This window comes from Amia ocellicauda, chromosome 4 (genome assembly GCF_036373705.1).
Source record: "Amia ocellicauda isolate fAmiCal2 chromosome 4, fAmiCal2.hap1, whole genome shotgun sequence".
NCBI classification, from domain to species: Eukaryota; Metazoa; Chordata; class Actinopteri; order Amiiformes; family Amiidae; genus Amia; species Amia ocellicauda.
The window spans coordinates 19303775-19325234 of record NC_089853.1 but is presented as its reverse complement, the minus strand read 5'-3'; the positions used below and the strand labels follow the sequence as shown (position 1 = coordinate 19325234).

Here is a 21460-nt window from a genome sequence, read left to right as displayed (position 1 = left end):
GTCCTGGAGTGGCCCAGTCAAACCCATGTTTGTAACGCAATGAAATGTGGAAAAGTCCAAGGGGGTGAATGTATCAATGTATGCATGTATTCATTTATATATTTATTTTAACTGACACTGTTGTATGTTTGTATGTTGGATGAGAGGGGGAGGGGGGCATCATTCAAAATCAACTGCAAAATGTGTTGGCCTGCATGTGCTGGTCCCCTTTCAACTGCATCTTCTGGGACACCCCCTGACAGCAGAGCCACAGTGAACTCGGCAGTAATGGACCCTAATATGGAGCCCCATCCTGGCCTGCAGAGCCCTCAGCGGGGGCTGTGGGGCCAAACACCTTCCACCTGTGACTCGCGACAAGAGGGGGTGAGCAAGAGGCAACCGCGCCCCCTACAGCCACCCTGAGAGATTGTGTGCTTGTGTGTGCGTGTGTGAGCGCACTAAAACAAACGGCTTTAGGAGAAAAGCTACACATGATAAAATATGTACAAATACACTGTCATGTGGGAAGATTAACTACGCTCCCCCCCACCCCCATCCCAGCTGGGAGTCACGCTGCTGTTTAAAATGATCCATCAGGGAACCAGTGAAGCGCGGCCCAAGAAAAAAACAAACAAACAAACACAGAACAAAAAAAATAAAATTACAGTGAGTGAAAAGATAAAAGCCTCGTCTCTGCCCCACTCACAGAAGCTGCCAATCAAACAGGCACCTCGGGGAGGCGGCTCTGGTGACTGCGGAGAGGGAAGTGCACAGGGCCTCGTTGGAGCCGGCTGAGCATGGCAAGAAACACGCGTTGTTTCGCTGCGTCCCCCGAGAGCCGCACACGACCAGCGTGCAGTGCTCAGACGCAACCGTCTCTAGTTTCGAAAACCAGCACACGTGACGGCGGAACAGGGCCAGCAGTGGCTCTCTCACTGACGAGAGGAGGCGCCCCTCATTCCCACACACCCTCCTCGGTGAGCTCAGTTGTCAACAGTTTGTTTGTCCCTGAAGAGCACCACTCAGAAAGCTCTCCTGAGAAGACGCTTTGTGAGGGAATAGTATACTTTCTTTTTTCAAACTCATGCACAAACACCTTCAAGGAGTTTTCCTGTGTTTGCTTGCTCATCCCCAGTCTGCTGAGCGCAGCCCCGTTACCCAGCACAATGCACACAAGCTACAGTGCCACAACAATCTTCCTTTAGGTTCTGCTGCAGGCTAGTGTGGGACTGTGGGAAGGAAGAATCCGCTGGCGGATCCTGAGAACGGTAAGTTTAACCATTCCGCTGCTGGAATTAGACGCAGGAATTAAATGAATGAACAGGGGGGTAGTTACCGGGCCTCTTGTCCAGCAGCGTGTGGACATCCTTCACCTGGGTGAAGGGACCGGCCCCCACCACAGTCCACGCAGACATCTTGAAGAAGTACCGGGTGGCGCTCTGCAGCCCCTGCACCTCTGCACTGAAGATGTTCCCTGAGAGAAGGGGAGAGAGAGAGGCTTGAGGGAGAGGGAGAGAGGCATTGGGGCGGAGGGGGGTACAGGAGTGAGGGTGAAGCGGGGACTCAGCAAGAAAGACAGGGAGGAAGGCATATTGACAGGGGAGGCAAGAGTGAGAGAGAAGCAAGGAGTGGGTGAGAGAGAGAGACAGAGGAAGGAGGGGGAGGGAAAGAGAGGGATGGCGAGGAATGTTGAGTGCAGGTGTGTGTAGGACAGGTGTGCACAGGGCCCCACAGGCGGACTCACCTTCCCGGGTCAGGGAGCTCCACAGGCTGTCCGGCTGGCTGCTGTTGCTGCTGTATAGGATGCTGTATACCACAATGATGCCATTGGGTTCCAAGGGGGGGCGCCAGCGCACCAGCACAGCATAGGGGTTCAGGGGGCTGAGTTTTAGCTCTGAAGGTGGGGTGGAGGGTCCTGGGGGTGAGAGGGGTGAGACAGCTGAGCGGTCACAGCAGAAACTGACACAGCCCTGGCTCCCAGTGCTTTTCATTTCTGGTTCGCACAGCCATGTACAGAGCTGTCTAAGGACCAACTATATGGCAAACCAAATTATCATTTAGAGATACCTGCAAACCATTTAGAGATCTAAATAAGGTGCTTTTTAAATATATCTTTACATTATTTGCAGATCTCTCTAAATGATTTGAAAATATCTGCAAATCATTTAGAGATATATGCAAATGACTTCCTGTATTTTGGCTGAGATTATCACTTCCTGTTTCCTCATTCAGTTACATAGAAATGAATGAACAAGTTAAGAGGAAGTGATAATTTTGGGATACATACAGGAAGTGATTTGAAGATATCTCAAAATGATTTAAAGATATCTCCAAATAAACAGGAAGTAATTTGCAGATATCTCTAAATGCCATACAGCTGGCTCTGCCACCTCCACCGGTACACCGGAAGCATACATGTACATCTTTTCTTGCACATCACAAGCATACAGCTCATAATGTTTTTGTGATGAAGGAGCCGCAGTCTTCAGGGAGAGACAGGAAGATCCAACAGGAGCAAGAGGGAGAGAGGCCGAGAGTGTCCTGACTTGCTACTCACTGTCCGGGAGGGTGGACTCCTGCACCACCTTGCTGAAGGGGCCGTCCACTTCCTGCCCATTGGACTGCACAGCCAGCTCGTACAGCGTGAAGGGCTTGAGCGCCCCCAGGAGGATCTCCTGAGCAGAGCTACGGACACAGAGATAGGGTGGTTTAGGTGAGTTGCTGAGCTACTGCACTGCGCTGTTACTGTGAGGTGTGTTGCAGTATAGTACTGTCTGGCTCACCTGGTGTGGTAGGAGACCAGTGAGGCGTTCTTCAGTCCAGAGGGGCTGCAGCGCACAGTGTAGTTGATGATCCTGATTGCGCTGAAGCGGGGCCTCTCCCAGCGCAGCCAGATTGTGGTGGAGCTGTTAGCCGAGGCCTGGATCCCACTCGGGGGCAGCGGGGGCAGCTTGTGCACCCCAGGACCTGCAAAGCACAGCCAACAACAAGACCCCCTACATCAGTCAGACAGACAGCCAGCCTGCCCTGTGCGCCAATGCAACTGTGGTCCGGACAATGCTTGGCTTCCTCTCTTGACGTCTTGACTTTTCACAGGTCAAATGGTTGGCCATTCCACCACTGAGATCAACACAGAAGCACCCAGTTTACTCACCGACAGTGACCGGTGCTCTCTCCGTCCTGCCCTTCCACACAGCAGCGTAGCCGTCCGCCTGTTTGTTGAAGGCCCTCACCTTCACCTCGTACAGCCGGTCTGGGACTGGGAGAGAGAGAGAGAAGGAGAGAGTCGCAGGCTGCAGTCAGACTTGCTGGGCTCGTGGATGCACCACAGAGAACCGGCAGCAGGCCGAGAGGACAGAGTCTCTCGTAGGGCTCGTCAATCACTTCATGTCAAACTTATTAGCCCCATCAGCTGCAGCAATCTGAGAGGCGCAGTTGGAGTGTGCCGCCCACCTGCCCCTAACCAGGTCCCTCTGGGTAAAAGACTGGGTGGGTCTTCAGAGACTGTGTGTGACAGAGTGAGAGGGAGAGACGCAGTGTGTGAGGGAGAGAGAGAGGAGCGGGTGCAAGAGTGGTGCGAACGCATAAGCAAATTCTTTCTGGGTCACAGCAGAAGGTTGACTCTCAAGAATGGCGGCAACTTCAGTTCAGAAGTGACCTAGATGTAACTCTGTGGAGCTCTGCCAGGGAAAGGCACTGACACGGCTAGAGAGAGAGCCGTCTTCAAACAAGGTTTGCAGAATGTGTAATTCCTAAAGATAAAATAATCTTCTGGAACACTTCATTTATTTATTTATTTCCTCTAAATTTAAATGTTTCATTTCAGGCCAAAATGAGGGATATTAGGCTGCGATTAAAAATAAAATGCTCAGGGAATACTCCACTAGATGCTAATTGCCTCACTGCTTGGTGCACCAATCCTTTAATAATTATAATTAATGCAAATTGAACTTATTAATGCAGATTAGGAATAAGAGCTGTAGCCAGCCTTAACACAAACAGTGTGTGAAGGTACAGCAGGTCTGCATTAATAATGAATGACAAAAGATCCTCACTTCTACAGTTGATTTAAGAAAGTGCTCACTGGAAGAGGGCTTTAGAAACGCTACTGGCTTTCGCTTAAAAAAAAAAAAAAAAAAACTCCAGGAATAATGATTGCACTACCCAACTAATTAAGAAGAAAAAACACCAGCAGACATTTCAGATCCTATAACACACTCAACACATGTCAGTCAGCACATTTTCCTCCACAGCTCAGAGCAGCAACCACCAATTCTGCGATTGACTTCACTACGGGATAGCGAAGTCAATCGCAGAGTAGGACACAGTGTGGAGCAACCCGAGGCCTCTCCCTAACCGTGGTCTGCTGCCATGGTACACCCCTTCCTCTCCTGCCCATCTGCTCAGCTGCAGCCAGGAGCTCCTTTGCTCGGTTAACAGGCAGCGCGCATCAGTGCAGAGCGCAGTCCAGCAGGCGGGGGGGGTTCTAATAAGAGTGCTACTTCATATCTGTGAAAGCGTGGCAGCCTGTCAGAGCTGACATGTGGCTGGATTAGGAGCTATCTTGCCATATCAGCAGTACAATCCTTGGCGCATCAATTTGTCAAAACTGGAAAAAAAAAAAAGACAGGCCACAGCTGCTCCTCCGACCGTCTCCTGTGAACCAGAACTGCATCCCTCCTCAGAAATGTGTGTGTGTGTATGTGTGTGTGTGTGTGTGTGTGTGTGTGGTGGGTGGGGGGGGCGCTTTCAGGCAGTGCTTGGCAGGGTGAGGCGCTATACATAATCGGACTGCGTTCGATTGGTCTCCGGAGGCCCACACTCACCCAGGCCGGTGATATCATATTGTTTAACCTTCTTCCTGAGGCGGATGGTTAGGCCCTCCCGGCCCTCCCCTCTTGGTGTCTCAGGGCTCTCCTCATTGGCCGGCTCCTCCAACTCCGCCTCCCGGTAGTACAACTTGTAGCCCGAGATCTGAGCGTGATTGGCCGGTGGCTGCCAAGTGACATGAAGGGAGTCCATCTTGGCTTTGACTTTCAGCTCCGTCGGGGCGAAGAGCACTGCGGGGGGAGAAACAGTCAGTCTAGTCTAGTCTGTCTCAGTGGATTGAGGTGTCCCAGCACGCAATTTCTAAATGTTGTCATGACAAGTATGTAATATAAGGGAATGCGTGTCCATATGTCTATGAGATGTGTAAATGCATATACTGATATTTTGAATGCCGTGTGTGTGTATTTGTGCGTGTGTGTAAAACCACTGGCTGGCCATGCAGTGCCATCTCAGCATAGCGCACCCATGCTGTGGTTGTATCGGTCGGGGGTACGGTGCAGTGTCCAGTCGGAGGGCATCCCGAACCCTGCTCGCGTTCCCGCAACGATCCTGACGCGATAGAGCCGGTTGGGGTGCAGGCCGGGCAGCGTCACCTGCGTCTCGTTCCCCGCCACCTCCAGCGAATACACCTGTTCTGCTGAGAGAGACACCTGGTCACACTCACCCTCTCCACACAACACCACCGCCCTGGGGGTCACACACAGTACACACAACATGTGGACAGCGGTTATAGGAGGTGGAGTAGAGGTGAAGTTGAGAGACTTGACTGGGAGGTATGGTCTGTTTAAATCTATGGCATTATTGTTATCATCATCATCATCTTTGAGATAATTGAATAATTGATAGTGCTGGGATAGTGTCCTGCCACTCACCGTCCTCCGGGGGGCAGTAGTCAATGCGGTAGCGGATCAGAGTGCCACGGCTCAGCTCAGCGGACAGGGGCTGCCACATCACACGGATGTCTGTGGGGGAGGTGCTGAGCAGGGACAGCTGGGGGGGGGCGCTGGGCACTGCGGGAGGAGACAACACACAGACTCTGGATCAGGGGTCACAAAGTAAGAGGCAGTGTCCTGCACAAACAAAATCCGCCACACTTCTTCTCGTGTGTTTACAGCAAAATACAAGTTGTTCTACAAAAAAAAAAATGTCATGCAAGGGCACACCGTGTCCCTGTTACTTCCCTGCTGCTGTGGTCTGTGGGAGCTGAGTAGCTGGCTGCTCCAGACAGAGACAGAGAGAAAGAGACACTTACCGTCCTCCAGGGTGTGCACAGTGACGGAGGCAGAGGTCCTGCTGGCGCCCATGGGGGAGTAGGCAACCATGTAGAAGGTGTAGGCTGTGTTGGGCTGCAGGTCTCTCACCGGGAACTCTGTGGTCTCATTGTTCACAGCAAACTGATACTCCATGTTATCTGAACCTGCAGCATGTGGTGAGGGGGGGAGAGGCAGAGGGTGAGACAGACCAGAGACCAAAGCACATCCCAAGGCAGGCATGCATTCAAACGTATCTTTATGTTTTTAAACTACACTGCTCTGCATAAGACCCTGAAGAACCAGGGGCGCTCAGGGACCAGGGGCTGGCCTGTGAGGGACGCATGATGCACATACCCACGGCCTTCTGGTAGTGCACAGAGAAGCCAATGATCTGGTCACTGTTGTGCTCTGGCCGCTCCCAGGACAGCAGGGTGGTGGAGCTGGAGGTGGGTAGCGCCGAGACGATGCGGGGGGCACTGGGCAGACCCTCGCGCACAATGACCGACAGCTTGGCCGTGGCGCAGGCCGTGCCCAGGCTGTTCTCGGCCACGCACTGGTAGTAGCCGGCATCACTCAGCCCAATCTGGTTGATGAGCAGGATGCCCGGGCTCTGGGTCTTCACACGCCCATTGGACAGGATGGGCGCCCCGTTCTTCAGCCAGCGCAGCGTGGGGGAGGGCTCCCCGGAGCTGTTGCACAGGAAGCGAGCGGTGTTGCCCCGGGAGAGGGAGACCGTCTCCGGCGTTTGGAAGATCACCGGTGGAGCTGCAGGGTGGGGGTGAGACACAGCATCAGCATCACACAGGACCAGAGCAAGACAACTAAGTGGCTACGTTCAGTTAGTTGCGTCCACTTTCCTAAGTATGTAGGGAAGCTACATAAATACATTTTAAGTACAAGTACACAATCCATCCTCCTCACTAAACAGAAATAATTCCTGTGAGGGTTGAGATTTCCATAAGCTGATAAATAGGCTGATGAACAGCAACCCAATGTGTTGACCTGGTACAGTTAAAGCATTGTGGGGACTCAAACTGTTAAACTGGGTCTGTGCTTCATTTAAAAAGCAATAATTTATTATCTCTTCAAATATGAGTTTCACTCTCTTCAGCTGATTTGGGGTTTCCAAGCTAAAGGCAGGGTTTCACACAAATTACAAATATGGCTGTCATTACAAACGGGAAAAAAAATAATTCCAGCCTTACTAAGACTGACTCACCCAGAACACGCAGCTCGGCGGCCGCCATGACAAACTCGCGGGTCTTGGGCTTGTTGGCGCGGCAGACGTACACACCGGCGTGGTGAGGCTGTGTCTCTATGATCATCAGGTTAGTGGCCAGGACCACCGCCTCTGTGGAGATGGGCTTCCCGTCTGCAGCATGGCGGGGGGGAATAGAGAGAGAGGTGTGAATACATAAACAAATTCCTTCTGGGACACAGCAGAAGGGAGACTTAACATCTCAGGCACGGCGGCAGCTACAGGTAAGACAGAGACAGAAGTGAGCGAGGAGACGGGAGAGGGGAGATGTCTTCCTTGCACCACTAGGTTGCGTGCAGAGTGATGGGGGGCTGGGGGGGATTACATTAATAAAGCACATCCCACTTCATAGCAGAGTGCGATCCCCTCACCCTGCCGGATCCAGGACACGAAGGGCGTGGGCTCGGCCTGGGCCATGCACTCCATCACAGCGGTCTGGCCTGACACCACGGTGGTGTTCCTCGGAGACACCAGGATCACCACCTCCTCCATGCTGGGGGGGGGGCCTGTGGGGACATGGCACCCTGAGACACAGAGACACACAGGCACACACCGGGACACACAGCTGGGCACACACTGAAGCTTAGAAGAAACTGCACCCATTGATCCCCCTGTTCTGGCCCCCCACCCCATCCCCCAATATTTAAGATTTGTATATCATCCCCGCTGTCTGCAGAACTCCATGTCCAAGTGTGCTGGAGGCTGCCTGGCCCTTTGTTTGTTTTTGCCCTGAATTGCACTTCAGTAATGCAGCTACGAATCCTGCATTATAGAGCACAGCAGCACTCTGTCCCTGAAATGGAGACCAGAGCAGGAGACTGTCCAGCACAACACAGACCAGCAGAGGGCAGCAGCAAGCAGTATTAAAGGTTCCAGTGACAACCTGCCCCGCCCCCCTGTACACTCCATAATAAATAAATAAATGCCACACACACTTGGACATGATGGTGCACGGATTTCAACAGAAAATCTGCAAGGATGTGTGTCACATGTAAAGCAATATACCAGAGAGAGAGAGAGAGAGAGAGAGAGAGAAATGTATTATATATACTTATATAAATGTAGATCTAAACCTGTTTTGTTTATTCCCCAACAATATTATTATTATTCATGGTTCTATTGAACTCCTTTTGTAGTTGCTTTGGAAAACATTATACATGACAGGCCAATAAAGTACATCGAATTGAATCGAGAGAGGAACAGAAACACAGAAAGACAGAGAGTCAGAGAGAGAATAAGAGTCTTTCAATCATACTTTGCACAGGAAGAAAATGCGAGAACAACATTCAGCTGAGAGCCAGACCAAGCGGGAACTGCACTGTTACTGTAAAAAGTTCCCGGGATATCAATCGAGTTCGAGAGGAGGTGGCCAGCAGGGAGCTGCCGGGCACAGTGATGCTGAGCTTCTCCATCTGGAGCCCAGAGATATCAGGACAGGGAGGACTGACCTACCCTTGAACACACAGAGATGGAGGAACACTCTGGCATTTGCATCCATTTCTGAACTGTGCACAGTTAATCCAGACTAGTTGTGTTTTTGTGTGCTGTTAATTTTTTGTTGTTGTCGTGTGTGTTCGTGTGTACGTTTTTCTCCTTTTCCAAAATTAATTCCAAGAGTGTTGTAGTAAGAAATATATATGATATCTAAAAATAACTAAACTCCCCAAAAAACAATGAGGACACTGTTGGGAAAGAAGCATCTAAATAAATAATTAAGACGACAATGCCTCTCAATTATAGATGCATGTAGGGCTGCTGTGGAGTAAATGGGTCAGGCCTCTGTGTGATGTCAGTGGCCAGGTCGCACTACAGGAGCCTGCCCGGGTGCGACCTTGTTATTTATGAGCTGGCGGTCAGTGGAGCCCCAGCTACAGCGCTGTGCACGGCCTCTGCAAGCAGCTCCAGATACTGAACAAACACACAGATAACCAGCACCACCCCTCCGCAGTAGGGCCGTCCAATCCCTGCCCGCCAGCCTCTGCCCTCCCCGGTATATAAACATAGCCCTGCGGAGCACCTGCTGACGGGGGGCTTGACTGGCAGCTCACTTCATCGATTAGGAACCTCGACCTGGATTAAAGGGCCAGGATTGAAGTGGAGCCAGAGCCGAGCTGCATGGACTTCAGATGCTGCGAGATGCCGAGGGAAACGCGGTACGAACAGGCAGCCGCCCATGTCTCCAACATCACGCTGCAGTGAAGACACACACTTCAGCTTCGCCTCAGAGTTCTGTCCTTTTTCCAAACCTCTAGAGCAGTGGTCTCCAACCCTGGTCCTGAAGAGCCCCAATCCACTTACTCTTATAGGTCACCTTAAATCACCAATTTTGAATTCTGGGAACCCAAGTGAGTTATTAATCAATTAAGCAAGTCAACCAAGGGAAATCTTGACTCGAGAGATTGAAGGTATTCAGATAATTGCTCCAATGGTTTCTAAAGGACTGAATTTGCCAAACCAACCACCTGCTTAATTGTTTTGAATTAAATACGTTCAGGTATTTATAAGTTGGTGATAGAAGGGTGACCTCTAAAACCTGCTGGATAGAGCCTCGCTCCATCCTGGGGAACGTTAGTTCAGCCTCAGCGACTGGGTGCTGAACTGGTGGAAGACCTGGTTCACAGAAGTTCTCTCATTAAGTAACTACTGTAACTAGTAACTAGTGCAGACTGGGGGCGGAGGGGGGGGAGAGAGAGAGAGAGAGAGAGAGAGAGGTGGCGGGGGGGATTGATGCAGACAGAAGAATGCGAAGTGGGTGCAGATTGATAGAGCTAACAGGAAGCCATAGTGGTACATTAATTTTCTGTATAAATGCTCACTGGTTATGACTGTCACCTGGGCTACTGCAATCTTGTGGGGAAAAGAAAAGGGGGTACAAAAGCTGTCACAAAAATGCAATAAAACCTCTTCTCTGTGACAGATCCGTCTCTCCGCATGTCACCGGTCTCCTTAAACAAACCCAGGAGCCCCGGCCGGCACCCCACCGCAGCCCTTGCGAGGTGTAAAGAAATAGCCCGCTGGTATACATGCTGGGGGCAGGAGTACTTCTCGCTGTCAGATCATGGGAAACCCAATAACTCTCCAGACACAACAGAGATGTGCTTAATCTGATCAGGCTGCAGGAAAATAAATAAATCAGGCTGCCAGTCGGACACCACATTATGGCCCTGTAATGAATACGCGGCCCTCCGGTGGGTCTGGCCCCGGCTTCTGAGAGCGCCCAGGGAAAACACTCATCTCCGCTTGAGTCTCCCACACACTCCATTAGTGTGACCCACGCAGTGCGGACGGGGAGGGTAATCCGAGCCAGGTGGGCAGGAGAGAGCAGCACGATCGGCCTCCATAACTCAATCTATTGATCTGCCAAGACCCCCCCCCACCAGCGTAACGCACGCTAGTCCAGAAGACGAGTTTACACTGAGTTTGGCCACTGCCATGCAATCACCACAGGGAAAAATAATTATAATTTCAAACAAACAAACAAAAAAACAACTCCAGCAACACAATGAAAGTACATCCGCTGACTGCGTAGGAGGAGGATAAACAATGTCTGCCAACTGCTTTCAGATTCATATTCACTGCAGTTGAAATGCAATCACTGTGTGAGCAGAACCGCAGGCCAGCCTGTGCAAACACTGTGTTAATTCCCCTTCATTTACACTTTCTTTAAAGATTTCTCAGGACTTCCGCTCACGGAGTGACAACCAGGGCAAATAGCGCACCTTGGAGTGTAAACATAACTTGGCCGCGAACTTAAAGAGCCACCAGCAGGGGGAGAGCAGTGACTGTCCCAGGGGGCTTACCTGGTGTGACGGAGAGCTGGGCATCCTGGCTGTAGCGCTTCCTTGCCGAGTTGGAGGCCACGCAACGATAAGTGCCCTCGTCCTCCTCTTGCACCCTGGTCACCTGCAGGACGCCGCTGGGGAGCGGGATGAACCTGCAGACAGATGAGACAGGGCCGTCAGCCTCTCTCCGCACAGGACCCAGATGGGCAGAGCACCAGCCGTGTCCGGAATTCAGTCAATAAAACGTTTTATTCCGGCCTTTTTTCTATTAAGACACATCTGTTAAGTTCTATTAAGCCCACAGGGACAGGCATGCCAGGGTATCTCACTTTGCTTCCTTTGCAATTTTTTCCTTCATTCATTGTTCATTTAAAATATTTTACATAATGCTAACATATGTTACATTAGTTGCCAAATTAAACAGGTGAGAGATGCAGGCAAAATAGATGAGATCAAGTTGAACAATTCAAATATAAGTGAAACCAACAAAACAATTAAGAAAATGGGCATAGAAATATTAGATAAGAATATAAACAATCTAATAACAGCATCTTTCACAGTGACCTTTTCCTTCCTAGGTTTGTTTCCAAATAAAAGCCCATATTGAATATAAGAGCCAATCAGATGTGACCATAGTCTTTCCTGATTGGTCTAGGGCTTAGGTATTTGAGCACGGCGAGGTATTCCAGTATGCAACACCGGCGCTGCCCGCCTCTCTGACAAAAAGGCAGTCCTGCACACTGTTGGTCTGGCTGAGGTCTGGAGGTGGGGTTGGTGTGGGCACTAAACTATCCAAACACCAGGGGGGAGGGAGGGAACAAACAAACAGCAAATACTTTTCAATCTGGGTCATTGAGAATTGGCCGTCACATGCTTGCCCAATAGCAGCAGCAGCCACCGCAGGCCAGAGTGCCACTGCTTCACGCAGCAGGATTGTCAATATTGATCTCTATTTTGCTTTCCCACCAGCGCTAAGGCAGACGGGAGCCAGGGCCACAGACCATCACAGTGCTGGGCAATCACACTGAACACAGGCCCTCCACGTTCAGCTGAGGGTTGTGAGAGAGGAGAGAGGAGAGAGGAGAGAGGGGAGAGGGGAGAGGGCACTGCAGCTGGACTCGCCACAGAGAGACGAACCAGTTTCAAAAACCAATTGGTGTCGGGTACAAATCCCAGCCGTGCCAGTTCACCCCCCTATGTGACTGTGTTCCCAGCTGTGGACTAGGTCACTCGAGGACACAAGAGTTATAAAACTAAAGTAACTAAAATAACAGTGCCGCACGGTGACTGGTGCCATGCTGTGGTTGGGCTGCTCTGCTGGGCTGCCCTAGCCTTGGGTTTGCCTCTCCGCTCCATCGCATCACAAGGCTCTGTCCCGAGAGATCAAGCATAATTTTTGTCGCATAAAAGACAGGTTTAAAGTGCCCAGGAAAAGACAGCAGGTGTGGTCTTCTGAAGCCGTTGATATAGTGCTTAAAAAGGTGAATGTTGCGAGAAGGGCTGGTGAGGAAGAGCCTGGAGACTGCGGCTGTGGAGAGTGCAGACTCTGACAGCGCTGCTGAGGAGGACATCACTGACTCCGTCTCCAACGACACTGCGGGATATAGTGCCAAAAGCATTAAGGATTTTTAAGGGAGAACAAGGGGAAGAGGAATGTAGCTTTAAAAACAGCTTTGAAACAGTAAACCTGGGGGAGGCCGGGTTCCAGCATTATTTCACTGGCCAGGCTGGATACATTTTATACAGACATCATGTCAATCTGATTGGTGGCTGCCGTATCACACCCACCGGGCCTGTCCGACCACTTTCTCATCACTATGAGTGTCACCCTGCCTCCTGTCCAGCTGCGGAGTGCCTACTGGCTTTTTAATAGTTTGCTGCAGGACAGGATATTTTGTGATACGTTTATTTTCTTTTGGCAGAGGTGGAGACAAGAGCGCCCTAGGTTTGCCTCCCTGAGGCAGTGGTGGGAGATTGGCAAGGTTCAGACCAGGCTCTTCTGCCAGCAGTACACTGAGCATAGGACTGACAGCTTGAATGAATCTATGAAGGAGCTAGAAGGAGAGATGCAGGCACTCCACCGAGCCCTGGACTCTGGAGATTCGGGGGTATTAGAGGACCTCAAAGCTAAGCAGCAGCCATTGTCAGAGCTGCTGGGGATGCAGGCTAAAGGGGCGATGGTGCGCCTGTGTTTCCAGAGCCTTACACAGATGGATGTACCCACTGTGTTTTACTTTGGGCTGGAGCGCAGGCAGCAGCAGAGCAGGGTGATGAGCAGTCATGCCGCCCAGTTCTATAGGGAGCTGTACTCCGCAGAGCCGGGCAGTTTGGAGCAGCAGCAGCAGTTTCTGCAGGGTCTGCCTGAGGCCCCACAGGATGGGGTCCAGGGGCAGGAGGCCCCACTAACCCTGGCAGAGATGACCTGCGCAATGCAGGAGCTCAATAAGGGCCAGGCGCCGGGGCTGGGTGGGCTCACTGCAGAGTTTTTCTTAAGAGTTTAAGAGTTTAAGAGTTTAAGAGCTTAAGAGTTTGAGCTGGGCCCAGACCTGCTCAGTGCTGCAGGAGGGCCTGTGGGCCGGGCTGCTCTCCATTAGCTGTCGCAGAGCCGTTCTGACCCTGCTGCCCAAGAAGGGGGATCTGTCCTCCATTGGAAACTGTCTTTTTGGGTTATGACAGACACGTTTTACCTTAAGACACCTCCCCATATCCTTCCTTCCCTTCCTGTTTTTTATTGTACGGAATTAAAGGTGTAGCAGTAGTAGGTAGGGAGGTAGGGGGCTTCAGTCTGTATTGGCTGTTGGAGGAGCCACTGCTGTGGAGGCCTGTGTTTAGCTGCCCACTCCTGCTCTCCAGCAGCTTCAGGTCAGTCCTGCTTAAGGCCGGCGTGATTCGGCTGGGGGATTTGTTGGATTTAACAGGGGTCAGTGGGTTGGTGCCGGGCTGGGTGTGCGGTTGCTGAGAGTCGTTGACAGACTTCTCTGGGCAGTGCAGAACGCCCTTCTGTGCTGTGGAACGGCTCTCCCAGGCCCTCACACAATGCTGCTGGCCCCAGGACCCCAACCCCATCTTTCCCCTTGTGCATCTGTGTCTCTCAGTCCCCCCTAGCTCCTCAGGCCGCCTTCTGTCGCCTCACAGTCTGTGTAGTGTGTCCGTCTCCACAGCCCAGCACCGGGAGCTCTACCAGCTCAGTGTGAGGGAGCTGCATCATCAGCAGCTGCAGCCCCTCCCCGACACCCCCTGGAGGGAGCACCTGGCTCTGGAGGAAGACGCCTAGAGGAGCCTATACAACCCCCCTGCTCCCCAAGCACTCCGCAGACCTGCATTGGAGGCTTCTGCATGGTGCCACTGCAACAAACTCTTTTGCACACACACTGGACCCCCGAGTGAGCGACACCTGCCCCCACCGCGGGAAGAGAGACACATTTTCATTGTTTATGCCACTGCCCTATATTAGAGCTGCTGTTCACTGCACTGGAGGGGCTGTTCAAGCAGCTGGGCCTCTTTTTCTCTCGCACTGTGTTTATTTTAGGAGTGCAGTACAGAGCGCCACAGACAGGTTTTCAATTAGCAAACTTTCTAGTAGAGCAGGCTAAGCTGGCTATCCTGAGCAGTAGGAGAAGTAGGACTGAGTGCGTGCAGCAGCAGTGTGCACTCTCCCTCTTCAGGTCTCTCGTGTGCTCCAGAGTGCGACTGGATTACAGTTTCTACAGCCTGACGGGAGACCTGGACGTTTTTCTGCAGATGTGGGGGGTCAGGGAGGCCCTCTGTGCCATTGACTTTGAACATTCCAACCAACTGTTTTCATTTATTTTAATCTTTTACTGGTAGCACATGTTCAGTGTTTTTTATTGAGGGTTTTGGATGGGTTATAATGTCTGACGTATAGTTCATGTTTTTAAGTGTTTCTAGTTTGTGTTTAGTTTATTGTTAGTTTTTTGTAAAATAAAAGGTGTTAGAAATCAAATCTCTCTCTCTCTCAAATCCCCCTGCCCACAGCCCACCAGTTGCCATGCAGTGTTGCTGACAGCCAGCATGCCGACGATCTGACTGGAATACTAATGGCGCTCTTCCCACACACACTGCTCCTGCCATTACAGCATCCGCATTCAAGCGCCGGCTGCTCTCTCTCTGTCATACAGGGCGGAATGGGGACGGTCTTTCACTATTATTATTATTATCATCATCATTATTATTAGTCTGCATGTGACAACACACAGACTACTGTTTTCTTACAGGATTATCATCATCATCATCATCATCATCTTTATTATTATTATTACTACTGTCCCTTGAAATAAATCATTCCAACCAGAATTATAACCAGATATTATTAGTTTGTTTAAACCCTCTTAAATGAAAATCTATATATAATAACAAACAACAAAATCTAATAAATTGAATTTAATAAAAACAGATCTGTGGCATATTAAGACAAGCAGGCTGGATCTAGGCGCAGTACCTCAGTGGCGCACTAAGGGAAGCTCGGGCTTCTGCACTCACTCTTCCCATCAATATTGCTGCTGAGGGGGCAGGAGAATAACTCCAACGCAGCTGCTCTCTGGAGAAGAAATCTGGGGCGCAGGGTACTAGGGTTCACCCGCACACATCCCACCCTAATTACTGGGGCTGGGTTCCAGGGGAGACTGAGCCCCAGGGCTACTCCCGCCGTGCCCAAATTGAGCACCTGGGTGGGGGGGAATTGACACACACCACATTGCTTCCTGTCGGGAACAGGGTCGGGACACGCCCTGCTCTACGGTCAACCACTTCCCTTCCCCAATCCCTTCCCGCGGATTCTCCGCACCGAGCCCCGGAAAAAGCTCCAGGAGTGGGGTTTTCAGGCTCCAGCTGTAACACCATTTAAGCCAGCTGCACAATGCTCTGGGCAGGGCTGAACAATGGCAGTAAAAGCGCATGCAAACACTGCAGATTAGCGCCAGCAGAACATGCTTCCCCCTCAAGCAGGGCAGCCACATCCTGTTAGTTTAGCAAGCCCCTCGCAAAAAAGCATTTTAGCACAATAAACCAAGGCTATGCCTTAGGACTGCGCTAAACATCTGTAAAACGCTTTTATTCAGGAAAGGAAAATGCACAACAACAATAATAAAGACATTTGTCTGAAGAGCGGTGTTTAAGCACAAACTGATAGCATGCTGCTCCTGAGGGGAGGGGCTGTGACTCTGTGACGGGCGAGGGGGAACGGGACAGGACATACTGGAGCAAGTGCCCTGCCTTTGGGGGTCAACCTTGTATAACACTCCAGCACTATTACACATGCACAGTCACGGTTTGGAAATTGTTTATTAAAATTCAATCTAAACAGAGAGAACGGCCGTCTTTAGCTCCTTGCCCCTCCCCCCTGGGCTTCCAAGCATCTTTTGGCATTCGCACACCACGGTGCTTCCTGCCGTGAGGGGGCTGAACTTTCCCTCTGTGACCTTTGCCCCCCAATCCCAAACTATACAGCAAGAGGGGAGGGCAGCTACGTTATCTCTGAACCTAAGTGACCGGACAGAGATTACGACACTCGCTTGACTCAGAGTGACTCTCGCTGCTGCGCTCTTGCTCAGCCCAGAGAAAAAGGCTGCCCTACTGGCGGAGAGGTCCCTGCCACCGCCACGCCGCACCACACCGATCCACCAGCCCTGCACATCCAACACACAGCACCTCCCACACCACACTGCCACCAAATGCTGAACACAGGCTCTTACTAATGACACACGGGCAGGAAAGAGCCCCAAGGGGCAGCAATGCATCCAAAGACTTTGGTCACAAAAGCATTTAATAAGTGACGAAACGTGTTGAAAGTTGAAAGTTGCTCTTAAAACAACCTGTGGGTCAAACCAAACAATGTGACAGTGCAGTATTCACTCAATTAAAAGGTTCAACTTTCTAATTAACCTTTTAATTAAATGAGCAAACGCTATGCTTTCTTTTTTCGTATATATTTATATACACTCACCTAAAGGATTAGTAGGAACACCATACTAATACTGTGTTTGACCCCCTTTCGCCTTCAGAACTGCCTTAATTCTACGTGGCATTGATTCAACAAGGTGCTGAAAGCATTCTTTAGAAATGTTGGCCCATATTGATAGGATAGCATCTTGCAGTTGATGGAGATTTGTGGGATGCACATCCAGGGCACGAAGCTCCCGTTCCACCACATCCCAAAGATGCTCTATTGGGTTGAGATCTGGTGACTGTGGGGGCCAGTTTAGTACAGTGAACTCATTGTCATGTTCAAGAAACCAATTTGACATGATTCGACCTTTGTGACATGGTGCATTATCCTGCTGGAAGTAGCCATCAGAGGATGGGTACATGGTGGTCATAAAGGGATGGACATGGTCAGAAACAATGCTCAGGTAGGCCGTGGCATTTAAACGATGCCCAATTGGCACTAAGGGGCCTAAACTGTGCCAAGAAAACATCCCCCACACCATTACACCACCACCACCAGCCTGCACAGTGGTAACAAGGCATGATGGATCCATGTTCTCATTCTGTTTACGCCAAATTCTGACTCTACCATCTGAATGTCTCAACAGAAATCGAGACTCATCAGACCAGGCAACATTTTTCCAGTCTTCAACTGTCCAATTTTGGTGAGCTTGTGCAAATTGTAGCCTCTTTTTCCTATTTGTAGTGGAGATGAGTGGTACCCGGTGGGGTCTTCTGCTGTTGTAGCCCATCCGCCTCAAGGTTGTACGTGTTATCGCTTCACAAATGCTTTGCTAGATACCTCGGTTGTAACGAGTGGTTATTTCAGTCAAAGTTGCTCTTCTATCAGCTTGAATCAGTCGGCCCATTCTCCTCTGACCTCTAGCATCAACAAGGCATTTTCGCCCACAGGACTGCCGCATACTGGATGTTTTTCCCTTTTCACACCATTCTTTGTAAACCCTAGAAATGGTTGTGCGTGAAAATCCCAGTAACTGAGCAGATTGTGAAATACTCAGACCGGCCCGTCTGGCACCAACAACCATGCCACGCTCAAAATTGCTTAAATCACCTTTCTTTCCCATTCAGACATTCAGTTTGGAGTTCAGGAGATTGTCTTGACCAGGACCACACCCCTAAATGCATTGAAGCAACTGCCATGTGATTGGTTGGTTAGATAATTGCATTAATGAGAAATTGAACAGGTGTTCCTAATAATCCTTTAGGTGAGTGTACATGATATAACATATAATATGATAATTAAATTATAAGAAATTCTGTTTTAAAACATAAATAATTGAATTTCACCCCCTGTGGTTTGTCCCTGCTCTTTATAGTCCTCAGGAAGTCGGGGACTGACTTTGCTTGGTTCCTCTCGTTGGGAGACACAGCAGAACACTTCCCTACCCATGATGTCATGATGCACACACACCGCACCGATTGACTGCGCGCACTTACTGCATCCACCGGCTACCAACACTGGCCGCTACACTGAGACCAACATGCTTTCATTTTATGGTGCTGTAGGAGACCCTGCCAAATCCAACACCTTGGCAGTGGTCCATTGTTATGAGGGATGTGCCAAGAACAATGCCGGGATCTCACGTAATCGCTGGAGCCAGCCTGATACATCCAGCACTGAGGGGAGAGAATGCCAAACTCCTGACACCTTCAGCAGGTCAATCCTTGACCTGAGCAGACCCCATTTTATTTTAAACATAAATCTTCCCATCTCTATGGGATTTTACACTGACCATCGTGCAAGAACAACCACAACCAAGTCCTGCTCAGGTGACCTAACCTGGAGGGTGGCTATTACAGAGTGAAGGCCCCTGTGAGTTGAAGGGTAAAGAGCTGGGGGGAAAATAAGTGATGACAAACTACCTGAGGCCATTTGAGAGATGAAGGGAGGGAAGTAAAAAAAAACGTGTTTAAAAAAGTGTTTTTTGGATATTTGTGACGCACCGTCACTTTCATTAAATACATATTTGCATTGACAGTATTCTTCCATATTCAGTTCAATGTTATCTGGGGGTTCATTAGTTTATAAATGTGAATATACGGTTGAAGGTGGGGTGTTATATCTAATGCAGTCTCTATATGGTTACAGCTTATATAAATATATAACTGTAAATAAATATGACACTTCCAAGCTTAAAATAGTACAGTATCCACAGATTTCTCAGAGCCTGCAGAGAGTTTGACACCCCAGGTTTGAACAAACAAGGGGCCACCGAGCGAAACATTGTGGTTTAGCAAACAGTGCATTTTAATAGAGAGAAACAGACATTGTGGGTGGGACTCTGACCTGGGCTCTGCGGGTAATGGAGCCTGGTCCTTCTCCCAGGTGATGAGGGGGGCTGGCAGCCCATCCACGTGGCACTGGAACCTCGCTGCCCCCCCCACGGGCACGCGATGCGGCTCCGGGTGCGACAGGAAGCGGGACAGACCTGTGGAGAGGAGACGCCATGAGGACAGAGCTGGGAGTGGCATACAGCGTGCTCTGCACGGCACTGTCAACACACTCAGCTCATCACAGCACAGCACTGTCAACCACATACAACAGGTTCAGCACAACACAGCACTGTCATTCACAATTCACACACAGCTTCTCGAACTCAGTACTCTCAGCTACAACACACCCCTGGACACAGAGCTCTCCTCTCGACTGCACACAACATACTCAACAAAACGCTCTACTGTCAAACACCGACACAACACTGTCCTGTCACACATGCAGCAGACACACTTGCAGCACTGTCTCTAGTCCACTCCACTGCATTCACATAATATATATAAATTATTAAATTATTATAAATTATTAAATTATTAAACTCCACCTTGGAAAAGGAGGCGGCCATCTTGGTAGAGCCTCTTCAGGCTCTAATTGGCTGTGGTCTAATTGGGGTAATAGGATAATTGAATACACTTGGGGAGAACTATTTAAAAAGCCTGAGGGGGGTGGGAGGGTGAGAAGGAAGTACAAAGGAGAGTCTAAGGGAAAAGACAAACACAGTGTGGTTTGGTGGCAGAAACAAAGGGGTTTTGTTACAGGGTAAACTGACATAGCTGTCCCTGGCCAGTTGTTTTCATTTTGAGGTATATTTGAGAGCCCAGAGACGGGTTAGGTTTTTGTTTGTTTGTTTTTTTGTCAATAAATACACACCCCGGCACTTCCAACTATATCTGGTTGTGCGAGTTTTCAGATTTATTGACCATAAAGGGAAGCTGATCTGTCACAATATACCATATATATGTTTTTAGCTAAATCCGTCAGGGAGTGGGTTGTAAGAGACTGGCTGCTGTACAAGGGCAGACAGTCTTGATGCTTCTATCTCAATCCACCTGTCCGCCTCCCCTCCTCATACTGCGCTGTGACATCAGTGGGCTGAATCAGAGCTGCTGGAGACTATTTTTATTTATGTTTTATACTGTTTGCAGATTTTAAAAAGTGAACAATTGGGACTTGGAAGCTTTTACTTTCCCTCCCTGTTGACTTGCATCCTGAATTTTGGTGAGACAGATTGCACAGACCAGCAGCCCAGGACAAGCCAGCGTGGCACCACATCTGTCCTCCTCCTTCCAAAGTTTTTTTTTTTTCCCTCCCCTTCAATCTGTTGGCTCCCATAGCCAGGAGGAGAGGAAGGAGGAAAGCAGCCTGTTTATACAGCCGTCTCTTTGCTGTCTCACACAGGTGTGTCCCTCCACTCCTCTCTTGGGAGAGGCACACCGGCAGTTTCAAATATTTAATTGGTTTCTAGCTGTTAAGAATAACTGAAAATAGGAGAGGCGGGGGGGGGGGGGTGTACAGACATGCAGACTGCCTGATTTGGTCTTCATCCTGAAACACATAACTTCTATTTGCATTTTCACTCCAGCCCCATTGCTGTCCTGGTCAGCAGTCCACGGGAACCGCAAGATGACCGGGATTGGGCCATGTGTGGAATAACACCAGAGATTTAAACGGCTTTCATGTCCTGAAAACCAGAAATGCTGTCGAACTTTAATCTCAGTTCTACAGTTTACTTTCCTCTTCCACAGAGGATTGGTGTAAAGGATGAGTAAAACTGCCTGAAAAAAAACATCTGCGCTGAAAACGAGGAGAGAGGCCGGATTTTTTTTCATGTGGCAATTTATTCTGTGGTTCCGGAGGGAAATGATGTTTTTAAAGATGCTTAAAAGGAGGAATGTTCAGAAGGCTCTTACGATGCTCCCCTGACCACAGTTAGCAGCCATCACTACAGATCTCAAAGTATACTGTTATTTTTGTGTGTGTGTGTGTGTGTGTGTGTGTATACACATGTGCCTGTGTCCGTGGCAGGAAAATAGTGCAAAATTATTGCACACAATACTAAAAGATAAAATAAATTTAAAAAGACCTCCCCAAAACAATGTCACATCACAGAGTTAATCAA

General features: G+C 49.8%; 1 protein-coding gene across 2 annotated transcripts in view; it reads right to left on the bottom strand.

The window, feature by feature from the left end:
* Nucleotides 1–21460, bottom strand: part of igdcc4 (immunoglobulin superfamily, DCC subclass, member 4) — a 48865-nt gene that overhangs the window by 7061 nt on the left and 20344 nt on the right. Inside the window, exons 3-16 of one of the 2 annotated variants that reach the window (XM_066701251.1) lie at nt 19354–19495; nt 11121–11254; nt 7692–7826; nt 7282–7434; nt 6417–6827; nt 6062–6226; nt 5682–5819; nt 5273–5446; nt 4806–5039; nt 3134–3238; nt 2763–2946; nt 2537–2664; nt 1724–1894; nt 1316–1453 (exon numbers count right to left, since the gene is read on the bottom strand). In XM_066701251.1, coding sequence (XP_066557348.1) covers nt 1316–1453; nt 1724–1894; nt 2537–2664; nt 2763–2946; nt 3134–3238; nt 4806–5039; nt 5273–5446; nt 5682–5819; nt 6062–6226; nt 6417–6827; nt 7282–7434; nt 7692–7826; nt 11121–11254; nt 19354–19495 — 2412 coding nt within the window. The remainder of the gene's footprint in view (nt 1–1315; nt 1454–1723; nt 1895–2536; nt 2665–2762; nt 2947–3133; nt 3239–4805; nt 5040–5272; nt 5447–5681; nt 5820–6061; nt 6227–6416; nt 6828–7281; nt 7435–7691; nt 7827–11120; nt 11255–19353; nt 19496–21460) is intronic. The other variant, XM_066701252.1, reaches the window with a different exon arrangement.